Source organism: Cariama cristata, unplaced genomic scaffold, assembly GCF_000690535.1.
Source record: "Cariama cristata isolate BGI_N322 unplaced genomic scaffold, ASM69053v1 scaffold7109, whole genome shotgun sequence".
Lineage (NCBI taxonomy): Eukaryota > Metazoa > Chordata > Aves > Cariamiformes > Cariamidae > Cariama > Cariama cristata.
The window spans coordinates 25,242-37,676 of record NW_009636273.1 but is presented as its reverse complement, the minus strand read 5'-3'; the positions used below and the strand labels follow the sequence as shown (position 1 = coordinate 37,676).

The 12,435-nt window shown below is 39.8% G+C and overlaps 1 protein-coding gene across 1 annotated transcript in view; it reads left to right on the top strand.

Moving 5' to 3' along the window:
* Positions 1 to 12,435, top strand: part of ZDHHC8 (zinc finger, DHHC-type containing 8) — a 24,105-nt gene that overhangs the window by 6,195 nt on the left and 5,475 nt on the right. The window contains exons 3-8 of the mRNA XM_009707858.1: positions 1,632 to 1,804; positions 2,520 to 2,622; positions 6,917 to 7,008; positions 8,719 to 8,851; positions 9,759 to 9,876; positions 10,614 to 10,723. Of these exons, the coding sequence (XP_009706160.1) occupies positions 1,632 to 1,804; positions 2,520 to 2,622; positions 6,917 to 7,008; positions 8,719 to 8,851; positions 9,759 to 9,876; positions 10,614 to 10,723 (729 nt within the window). The remainder of the gene's footprint in view (positions 1 to 1,631; positions 1,805 to 2,519; positions 2,623 to 6,916; positions 7,009 to 8,718; positions 8,852 to 9,758; positions 9,877 to 10,613; positions 10,724 to 12,435) is intronic.

Genomic DNA, 12,435 nt, shown 5'->3' with positions numbered 1-12,435 from the left:
GAATGAAAATGGGAGAGAATCAAAAAAAAACCTAAATAAAATAGCAGAATACAAGGTGACTCTGCCTAGCTCTCCAGAAGTTTTATTGATGGTCAGATCGGTTGAATGTTCCTTACTATTCTGGTGGACAAGTAAGAAACTCGGCTTGTATAATTAAATTATGACTGCTGTGGAGGAGTATAGGCAAAAAAGTATTAATGACTTCTGAATCAATAAATCATGATCTTAAACAGCATGCTTTATTGATTCTTGTGATGCTTATTTGCCACTCACCTGTCTATTCTAGAAGAACTTGGAGACAGTGATAGGAGCAATTCTACTGGCTGTTCCATATGGAACCCATTCAGGGTTGTAATTCACATTTTTTCACTTTCAGTCTAGAATGTGCAATAAAAATTCTTTTCACAAATATAAAATTTTTGAGCTAATTTCATAAAAATGAATGAATACAACACTTGCAGAAATAAAATCAGTTAAAACCTAAAGCCTGCTGTGACCAGAGGGACCCAAAAATGAATCTGTGACAAAAGTAGTCAGATTTTTGTTTTCATTACTGAAGTGTTTGCAGTGGGTACTTATATAGTTTCATAATCCATAGATATTTTGGGCTACATAGAACCAGATTTGCGCAATAGATATATGCTATGTCAGCATTTCAGATGTGGCTTGAAATGATGTTTATTAAATTGCCCCTGTCATTTTCTAATGTGCTTTGAGAAAGCTCTAATCCATTTTCTTGTATTTTGTAAATTTTTGGTAAATACATTGTGCAAAACTTAAAAATACAAAAAGGCCTTTGTCATTGAGGAATGTTTAAAAATAGCATTGCCACAAAACAAAGAATAAGCAATTCATTTGTTGATGTAATGAATGTGTAATATCTGTTCTGAAGAACACAGAAATGAGAAGAGTTTATTTCTTGCACCTGATCTTGTCTTCATGTCAAGAACAATCTCATTGAAGACAGTGGATTTACATGCTTACAAAACTGTGTGAAGGCACTTGAAAGGTGTCTGTGGCATGTCCTCATTATTAAATCTCCTGTTAAAAGGGATTTGACTTTATGACGAACTTTGAACTTTTGACTGAGACAAATAGTTAGCTTTGGGTTCATAACCATTAATGAACTTGTGCAGAACTTTGCCTGTGTCTTACCCAGCTGTTGCTTTTCTTTGGGGACCTGCTTGGTGAAAAAGTATCTTTCATGATGTCCATTGTTTAAAACAGATTCATTTGGCTACATATAAATACAGAAACGTGGGGCAGAAAGTTCTGCAGCAGTATTGCATCTTCAAAACATTCTAGGTTATAACAACTTCATTGTAATTGGCTCCTCATGCTAAGGATGATAAAAAAATTAGTGCTGCTGCTGCTAGCAGACAAATAGCCTGTCTTTGATTTTTTGTATATCCTCTCTTCGAACCCTATAAACACTCAAGTACCTCTCCATCCATAGATACAGAAACCACTTGGTCCTAAGAAGAGCCTTATAAAGAGAGTCTAGCATGTTGTAGAGCTGCAGAGCTAGTCTGATGTAATTTTACATGATGATGGTTCAGATTTATCTCTAAGACAATGTATTTCCTTTCACTGTTTGGATACTGTTCCCTATCTCTTCCTTTCTTTACAAGGATTTTGACCATCACTGCCCGTGGGTCAACAATTGCATAGGACGGAGGAACTATCGCTATTTTTTTCTCTTCTTGCTGTCCTTAAGTACACACATGGTTGGAGTATTCACCTTTGGGCTCATCTTTGTACTAAACCATATGGAAAAGCTGGGAGCAGCTCATACTACCATTACGTATCCTTCTTTTTGGTCTTTCAAGACTCAAGGTGGCCTTGAGGAAAATGTGAAAGAATGAATCTGAAGATTTGTCTTCCTGGAACTGGTGGAGACCTACTCCTTTCCTGATCCCCTATTGCTCTTCCCCTGTAAATGCTTAGTGCAGGTTTTCCTCTGTACCCATCTTACCTGTGTAACCATCAATTACCCCCAAAACTATAGTTGAGCTTTTGTCTGTCTCAATCTTTGCCGTGACAGCCCAGCAGAAGGATATGCTGCCTCCCCAAATTTTACTTCCAGTTGGGTGTGACTCTAAACTGCTGGGTACTATTTACTGTATTTAAAACTCTGTTACTCTATTTAAAACTCTGTTACTCTATTTTAAAGCAGAGTTTGCCCTAGAAACAGTCCCTCTGCATGATAGTGTAAAATACACGAACCACTGGCTCTGAGGGGTGCTACCCCTGTTGATAGATTAGTGCAGAACAATCTTTACAAGATGGTTAGAGCTGGAATCAATAAGTTCACATTATTTTTTAACCATCTCAAAGATAAGGACCCAGGCTAGGAGCAGATGAACTTGAACTTTGAGGTAAAATTTAGTTAGACCTAATTAAAGGTGAGGGACACCCTCCCTATTTCCAAAATTTTTTTTTTCTCCTTTTCCTCTCCCTCTCGTTTATAGCCTCTTTTTCCCTTCACTCATCCCAGTTTCTTTAACTCCTGGATACAGAATGGCTGTCATGTGTGTGGCTGGGTTATTCTTTATTCCAGTCATTGGTCTCACTGGCTTCCACATTGTTCTAGTGGCTCGAGGGCGCACAACAAATGAACAGGTAAGAAGTAATCCTTTCTCTGTGTTTGTGGCTAAGATGTTGAGTTGGGAAGGAAAGTCAGCAAGTCAGCTTGGGTAAAGCAAAAAGTGATCCGAATCTTAGCAGTAACACTCTTACTGGAACTTTGGTGAAGACCTAGGAAGATTGCCTAGTTTTTTATTTTCAGATTTTTTTCTTGAATGTACTACAAGCAAAGATTTCCCCCTTCTAACCATAAAGAATCATTCCAGGCTTATTTACCAATTAAAATCTACTTATCGCCTTGAAATAGGTTTTATGTAGTGAGTACCGTCAACCCCAGAAGTTCAAACTCCATGAGTCAGACTGAACAAACCGCGAGATTGAATGAAAGAAAGAAAAGAAAAGATTAAATCATGCTTTTGACCTGTCTCCTGATATTTTGAACTCCCCCAACTAACCCACACTGCAGATAATAAGGTCTGAGCGAACCCTTTGTCTCACTCTCTTTGTCCCTTTCTTGTTCTCATGCGTATGTGCACATGCACACAGAGAGCTTTTGGACTTAATTTGTTTTGCTTCTCCAAACTGAGTGCCAACATTACCTCTTGTGCCAAAAAGCCTGTAAAACTTTAGTTCCCCTGCAGTTACTCAAACGTATATAATCCACAGCCCCTATTTGGGTGATCCAGACCTATATGCATATGCATATCAATAGCCTGATATGGGGGTGATAGAGCTCTAGTCATGGGATCGATAGCATGCCCCTGCAATCCGTAAGGGGGAGCTCAGTTAGAAAGCTTTACACTGGGTCAGGCAGCATGCCAGTCAGCTGCACACAGTATTTTCAGCTTTCTTCCCAAGGCTAATTAATTGTGTGCATTCTAGTGCTTTACCCTTTCACAGCTCCAGCTCCAAAGCACCCCTCACACATCTGGGGTTTTTTCACTTTTTTTCCCACATCACACTTCTTTTTCACTGTTTTTTTCAAATGCATTTTTCATGCTTTTGCACCTATGGGTGCTCTCTAGCTCGTGCTGAGGAGTGTGCTGTTCTGGCTGTCCTGCAGGCTGTTGGCTTCATGCTTATGTAGCTTGTATGGCTGCTGTGCAGACTGTAAGAGTTGAAGACATCCATGTAAGGCCAGGCCTTTGTAAACTGGGATGAGGTTGTCTCCTATCCCCACTATTTTATCCAGAATAGAGTGGGAGGTTTATGTAAGCAAAAAATCTGAAGTCTGGCCTTTGAACAAAGCAGTCTTACCATAGCTGTAGATCTTTAAATGCTTTTCTCTGTTCTGCTTGGAATCAGCTGCTCTTCATTTTAAAATTTATTTTGGCCAAGTATTAGGTTTGATAGTGCTAACAATAGTAGTGTGACACCCAGGGCATTTCGGTCTCATAACCAAAATCATGGTCTGCCTTAGGCTTGTCTTTGTGCAGTGATGAAAACTGTCCATGAAAATTTTAGGCTGAGGAGGAAGGAAAAATTTAAATTATAAAAAAAGTAGAGTTTAACTTCTTGTGTTTGTGGCTACACTAACATTTTGCATTTAACTTGATTGAAATAACTATTGGGAAATACATCCTAGCTTGGTTTGGTTTCCTGAGCCACCAAACGACTTGAGATTAATTCATCTTCCAATGCCGTTCTGAAAATTAAATATAATCTGGTCTTAATGAAAGAGCCAACGAGGAGAAGTGCTATGCTAGACCTTGTTCTCACTAACAAGGAGGGGCTGGTGGGGAATGGGAAGCTCAAGGGCAGCCTTGGCTGCAGTGACCATGAAATGGTGGGATTCAAGATCCTTAGGACAGTGAGGAGGGCGCATAGCAAGCTCACTACCCTGGGCTTCAGGAGAGCAGACTTTGGCCTCTTCAGGGAGCTGCTTGGTAGAGTATCATGGGACAAAGCCCTGGAGGGAAGAGGGGCCCAAGAAAGCTGGTTAATGTTCAGGGATCATCTCCTCCAAGCTCAGGAGCAATGCATCCCAACAAAGAGGAAGTCAGGCAAAAATGCCAAGGGGCCTGCATGGATGAACAAGGAGCTCCTGGACAAACCCAAACACAAAAAGGAAGCCTACAGAGGATGGAAGCAAGGACAGGTAGCCTGAAGGGAATACAGAGAAACTGTCCAAGCAGCCAGGGATCAGGTTAGGAAAGCTAAAGTCCCGGTAGAATTAAATCTGACCAGGGACGTCAAGGGCAACAAGAAAAACTTCTATAGGTAAGTTGGTAATAAAAGAAGGACTAGGGAAAATGTGAGCCCTCTCTGGAAGGAAACAGGAGACCTGGTTACCTGGGACATGGAGAAGGCTGAGGTACTAAACAACTTTTTTGCCTTAGTCTTCACTGGCAAGTTCTCCAGCCACACCACCCAAGTCGCAGAAGGCAAAGGCAGGGACTGAGAGAATAAAGAACACTCCTGACTCTCACTGTGAGGGTGGTGAGGCAGTGGCACAGGTTGCCCAGAGAAGCTGTGGATGCCTCATCCCTGGAAGTGTTCAGGGCCAGGTTGGATGGAGCCTTGAGCAATCTGGTCTAGTGGAAGGTGACCCTGTCCATGGCAGGGGATTGGAATGAGATGATCTTTAATGTCCCTTCCAAACAAACCATTCTATGATTAATTTCTGTTTAGTCATCTGTATTGTCTGTCTGTAACTGGAGGATGAATGTTCCCAGTCTTTAGGTCCCTTTCAAAGGAAGCATATGTAAGTAATTAGGGCACCAGACCAGGAGTAATGGATATGAGATCTGCTGCTGTCACCTGTTTCAAAACATGCACTTTTCTCCTGCAGTCTCAGTATTGATTCTCTTTTCTCACACTGTTAGTTATCTGCTTTCCAGTTACAATACGGCCAAATGCACTTGTCCTCTTTTCCCAGTGCATTTCTTAGGCCAGTGGTACAGACATTTTTGGTGTTTAACTGTAAATTTTTGATATTTGTTAATTCTGGAATTTGTAGGTTTTGAGCATTCATAGTAGGCAAACTGTGATTTAGGAGTGCGTGGTGGCTGAGTTTAGATGTTTGTGAGCTTTCTGAATGCCTCTGAAAGTCTTTTATGGAATCAAAATAACCTATAACCCAACATCTGTTCATGTCTTGGTATTTTTAGTTTCTGAATAGGGTAAATAAATACCCTTCCTTCTGAGGCTGCTTTTTATCAGTGGATTTCAAACTACTTTAGAAACCAAATTGATATAATTAGTAATGTAATCTGTGAGTTAGAAAAATTTTATTTTCATATTGTGTTTGAGAAAATGGGCACAGAGATACAAAGTGCTTTGCCAGCATCTGGCACAAGTCAGCTTCAGCCCAGGATTGAATGCAGATGTGCGGAATGTCCCCAGCCCATGTTTTAGTCATCAGGTTACTCTTCCAACATTCAGAACTTCCAGCTTTTCTCTCTTGGCCTTTTAAAGAATTTTATGTTATATCAAAGGGGCCAGCATAATATATTGCAAAATCGTTTAATTGTCATCATTTTGTGTGCAAGTAATTAAAGTATTTCTGATACTCTGTAAACTTGTTGCTAGATCAGAACTATGAGTTGATTAAAATGCATTACTTGCAAACAGCAACAGTAATGCTTTTAATGGCAACCACTATTAATCTCTCTGGCTTTATTGGTATTTGTGCCCATATGGTTACTTTCTCGTCTCTGCCTGTAGAGTACAAACACTTTATATTGCTTATGAAGCTTTGAATGGATCCCACCAGTCTAATGAGGCTTGGATTTTATTAAACTAGCTCATTTCCAAGGAAACATCGTCATCACCAGGCAGTTCCTGGCACCATCCCACATAAGGCAGTGGTTCATACTGATTGCCGCTAGGGATGGGATGCTGATAGAGAGGAAACATTTCTCTCATCCAGCATTATGAATGTTGACATTCATGTTTGTTTGGAGGGGACTTGCCAGGGCAGAGGAGTGGAAATGACAGGGGAATGAAAGGGACCAAAACAGGATGTCTGGCTGACAGCAGTGACAAATCTAATGCAGAAACAGCATGGAGAGGTGAACCTGGCCACTTTGAACCCCAGTCACATTGAGCACACTGCCCTTTTGGGAAGGGATCTTTAGTTGGTGTGCCTCCTAGCTAGAAGTAGCTGATGGAGGAGGTGTGTTAGAGCAGGAGAGAGGAAGTGCAGCATTCAAAGGAAAACAATCTGTTTGGGAAGGACAACAGGGTCAGGGCAAGGCACACTTGTTCTTGTCTTTCTGAGGGTTGGATGATTACTTTTTTATATATATATATATGTGTGTGTATATATGTGTGTGTGTATATATATATATCACCAGAGGTTTGAGCACTGTCCTGAATATGTTTCCAGGTGACAGGTAAATTCCGTGGAGGAGTGAATCCTTTTACCCGAGGATGCTGCGGAAATGTGGAACATGTGCTCTGCAGTCCCTTGGCTCCCAGGTAAGAGAAATGCTTTCAGCTGGGAATGAGGGAGGTAGAGTAGTTGTTGGGACAGAGGAAGAAAATGTGCTTGGTTGGGCTCACAAGTGAAAGACCATTGATGAAATAACAGGGAAGTAAAGCAAAACACTCCTGAAGGCAGAGCTCTGTGATAGCTGCTTCATTGTTGCATGGCTGTAAGGTGTCCAAGTAGTTGCTTTCTTCACGTAATTCATAACCCTCATCCCAGAAATGCTTATTTGGAATGAGCATGTCAAATTGTATCAAGAACTGATACCCTTGTCTTCACCAACTTGTTTGTCCAGTGCATTTCAGTAACAAGGTAAGTTTCCATATGTTACCACATTCCCAACACGATTTTTTGCACTGTACAGTCAATGTCCAGGTATTCTAGTCTGCTGGAGAAAAGGAATGAATCTAAAATCAGCCTTTCTTTTTAAGACTTTAATTTAAGGCTGCTGTGGTTTTCAATCTCACTGGCACTTTCATTATCATAAAACAGATTTTCAATGAGGTCTACATCATGGATCTTGGGATTTTATTTATGGCTTTCTATTTTTGGGGAAATAGATTTATCGTTTCACATTTTGAAATGAGGATTTTAATGCAATAGATCAGATGGAGTATAAATATCTTAGGTGCTGAGCTGTCCAGCCTGCAAACATGTTAATAATCATACTACAAGAAGACTTATTTGAGCCTTTTCAGAGTGTTGAGCAATTCCAGACCCTGATACTATTATCGACACTATTGTCTGCCTTTTTTTTTTCCCTTCGCTATGCAACAAATAAGTCTTAAAAGACTGTTAATGTGTGTTAAAGTGAAGACATTGGAATAGCTGCTTCTCAGACCTACCAAAATGCAAAAATCAGGTCAAGATACTTTAAAAGGGCCAGATATTAGAAGTTGGGAGACACTCCTGTTAAGAGAGGGGTGTGAGTACTATAATCATGGCTATTCTCAGACTTTCAGCAAGCAGAATGTTTGTGTTTTATGAAGACCTCTTCAAATTGTCCTGTATATTGAAAGTCACTGAGCCATCACTACTAGAATGTCCTATTCACTAGATAAAACAGAGAAAGCTTGTGTGTATTTTGATATTTATGCATTGTACGGCTACTGCCCATTTGCACTTACAGAATTCTAGTCCACTGGAAAGAAATTAGAGATCTAAAGAAGTCAGCCATTTCCCTTTAGATTTGTTGCTTCCTATAGACCTGTCTGTTTCTTTTACTTCCATTTATTTGAACACTCTAAACATGCTACAGAAACAAGTCACTGTGTGGTAAGCTAGAACTGACAGCACATCATCTTGTCCATGTTAACTCCCCATGTGCTGGGTCTTATTCCCCCAGTCACTGTCTGCCACCGCAGGGAAACTGTTTCATGTTAACTCGGTAAGATCTAGTAAATCACTTCCATTGGTGGTAGGCCTCTCTTTCTCTCTTCATGTGAACTGTGCTCTTGTCCATCAGTGCTTCAAAAATTGCTTAGATTTTTTAATGCATTCCCTCCTTTTGCTCACTAAAAAAAAATTGGTCTTTTTATTGCTTTTCAATTATTACATCCATTGAAAAAAAACGGAGTTTGCTTACCTAGATTCTGACACATTCTTAAACCATACCCTGGAAGCAGGAAGATTTTCTTGTCTCTATGCCTTGTTCTTAGGCTATTGTTTATTTTAATGATGACTGTTCAACAATTAATCAGGTACATAGTTGAGCCCAAGAAGAAGCAAGCTGTGAGTGTGAAACCTCCTTTCCTCAGACCTGATTTATCTGAGCGACAGATCACAGTGAAGATCAGTGACAACGGGATCCAAGCCAACCTCAACCGGAGCAAGGTAAGGTAGCCTTCAAAGCGCTGCTTTTGAAGAGCAAGGATTGAGCATTATCAAGCCTGGGAATGAGTTTGTCATTGAAAACCTCTTTGAAATGATGCATTTTTTTGAGAAAATTATAGAGGTTGAGTCCTTGTCATATACTTCATCCTCTAAAAGTAACCCAGGTTCAGTAACAGCAGCTCTTGATCCAGAAACAGCCCTTTTTGTGGCTCTATAATAGAATGCCTCTGGGCATCTTTTGGAAAAGGTGGCTCTTCTTTGCAATAGTTACTTTCTGTCCCAAGAGTTGCCACCTCTTGGGGTTCAAATTAATTTTAATGATCCTAACACTGCGGGAACCCTTGTACCACCAGGTCAACTGTTCTACTTTAAAGAAGGTTTTGAGCTTTCTGACTTCAGGAAGGTTGGTGGTCCAGTGAAAGGAATATTGGCTCAGAAGCTGAGTTCTCTTTTCTCCTCTTCTTTTTTTTTAAGTTTCTCCTAGTATGAAATAGAAAGAATGATTTGTTTAGTCATATAAAAAGCAGTGGATTCAAAAGAAGCCACCTTGCAAGATTTTTGTGGATAGTTACTTGTTACACGCTTTGGATAGTTACTTGCTGAGAGCTGCCTGGAAAGTTGCTGAAACATGCTAGAAAACAGCATTGTCTTCTACCACATATTAACTAGTGTGATAGTAATGTTATTTAGCGTGCCAAATAGACTAGGATAGTGCATTTAAAATTATACTGGCTTGCTACGACAATGCTCATTTTACACATGACAGTCCTTGTCTGAAGTGGATGCTCAATCATGTTTGTCATTATAGGTATAAGTAGTTCTTGTTCTGTGGTACATCCAGCGCTCTGACACGTGCTCTTTCTTTAACTAAGTTGCGGGTAATGATTGATTCTTTGTTCATTTTCAGTCTAAAATTAGCCTGGAAGGTCTGGAGGATAAAAGTATGGATGTACAACCACCTCTACCATCGAAAGGAGATCCAAGCAAGTACTCTGAGCTAAAAGGGCAGCTGGGGACCAGTGAAGGTATAGTTGCATGATCAGTGTTTTATTAATAAGAAAATATTTCAGCCTCTTTAAAAAGCTTCTGGTGTTCTTTCAAAATAGTAATGGGATCTGGGTTAAGGGTTTTTTTTTCTATTTATAGGAGTTCTGAGCTAGGGGAATAAACAGCAGGAAAGGGAGAGAAAAGTCAGCTTGAAGTGGTTCATTCAAGCCTAGGTTGGATGTTTCATGTCAGTTTCGCAGAGTTTTTAAACCCTTTTAAACCCCTTCTTAAATTTTTGGTCAATTTTAAAATGAAAAATGTCATTTTGAACTAAGGAATCAGAAATATTAGCAAGAAATGGTTAGGCATTACAAACTGAATTATTTTTGAAAATGTGAAATTAAAGCTTTGATACTATCAAAAAACCTCTTTTTTTTCCAGACAAAACTAGTAGCTGAATTCAACCCAAATAGCTCGTTTTTCAAATTATGGCAAATTATGGCAAATTACTACTCACCAAAATATGTTCACCCCACTTAATGTATTTATACCTTGTTTCTCCTTCTCTTTAGATTGCTGATCTGACAGGAATGTGCTGTTATTTCCACCCGGGCCCCATTGATTTTGGTGAAATTCTGCACAAAAGTACTGCAAGTTTTATTTTTTCCAGAGCAGACCTGTTTGCAGAGGACCATGGATAGCAAGGAATTAGGGATGACAGCTTTCTGTCCACACATTTTAATAAAAAGTCCTTTTTTTTTTTTTTCTTTTACAGAAGGTGGCCTTTCACCTAAACTTATCAGCCCTCCTACACCTGCCATGTACAAGTATCGACCAGCTTTCAGCAACAATCCCAAAATCCACTACCATGCTACGGCTGAGCAGGTAAGCGAGCCTGGCAGAATCTGCTCCCAGCTAACACCCAGCAACAGGGAGCTGAGGATAAATTCACTGTGAGGGCTCTAGTGAATGTCAGATTATAAAAGTAAATAACAACTATTGGCATTGTTGTGTAATAGTGTATGCTCCTTATGCAAACATGTCTGCTTTCGCAGCTTTCCACTGTTGAGCTTGACACATCTGTCCTGCTGACAGGCATGCATTGCTGCTTTACCAGTGTCTCGGCCTGATCCTGAGATGCTGAGAAGTGTCACCTCCCGTTGGCTTCTCTTGACATAGGTGCCAACTCACATTCACTTCAGAGGGAGCTGGGCATGCTTAGCGCTTTTCTGGATCAGACCCTTCAGCCAACAGACAACACACTCAGTGATTACTTAAGATGTCAGCTTGCAAAACAGAAATAACTTTTAAAGCGTCCCAAGAGATATTTTGGTTAAAACTAATAGAAGATTGCTCCTGTTTGACCTTCCTTAGCACCTTCTCAGTGCATTTGGGTTATATGGGGAAAAAACCCAACTTCCTAACACTTGGCATGGTTTCCTCCCATCAAGACAACTGAGGTCCAAACAATTAGAGACACTTGCCCTGGAATTTTGACTGTTTTCTGTTTTGCTTAGGAGTTTTGAAAAAGTTTACACTGTTTTCTTTGGAAGCAGAGTGTGAAACTAAGCCCACTGCTAATCTTGTTTTTCTCACTTATTTTTCATGGGTTTGTTGCAAATATTCCTTGTCCCCCAGGACCTGAGAACAGCAGTTTGAAAATCACTGGTCTAACTTGTATATTTGCAATATGTATCCAAGTCTTCACACATCAGTGGAGATACACTTAAAACACACATACCACACACAATGCAGTTTTCTTACAATTAATTTCATTAGGTCCTCCAATGTCACCCCTGCAATAATAAGAAGAGGGTAATATAAGTAAGGAAATGAAAATGTGGTAGAGATATTTAATTGACTGCAGCAACACTGGAATAAGACAGAATGTTCCTTAAATGGTGAAGAAAACTTTTCTAGTATCCTTCTCATTTTGAAAAGAAAGATGATGATAGATGGTGGAATTCCAGCTACCACCAGGTTCAGGTTTTAGTCTCACTATAATAATTGTAAATCTTGTTCTCTGGATTTGTCCACTTAATGAAGAAAAGATTGGCTTATGAAAGGGAACATGAGAACAACAGTGTGTTCACTGTATCCAGAAAGTTTAATATCCTATCATCTTTACTTTATTACATGAAAAAATGGCTTGATATCCAATTCAAAATATTCTGTTTACAGACATCAGCTAGCAATTTTGAGCTGTGTAAGCAACAGTATTTTGGGTCATGATGCCAAAAGTCAGAGACCCATGGAAAGCAAGCTTGTTTTATTCATTCAGTACATAGCCACAGATGCAATATAGATACAGGATAGGTTTTGATTAGGCCGGGAGACTGGGCAGTGCTATCATCAGAAATGATAGCAGGGTATAGCATCCTCACTCTGAGGGTTGCTGTTTCAATCCTAACTGAAAAAGATGTTACTATAGACTGACTGGTGTGCATACAATCAGCTTTGTGGACTTGTTCAATTTTATAGTAGTCACAACTTTCTAGTAGTCAAGTGGGAATATTATAAAAAGGAGTTCACTTGGCAAGCTGATAGGATAGCATGTTTTTGTTTGCCAAGTCTAAGTATAAGGTACAGAGGGAAAG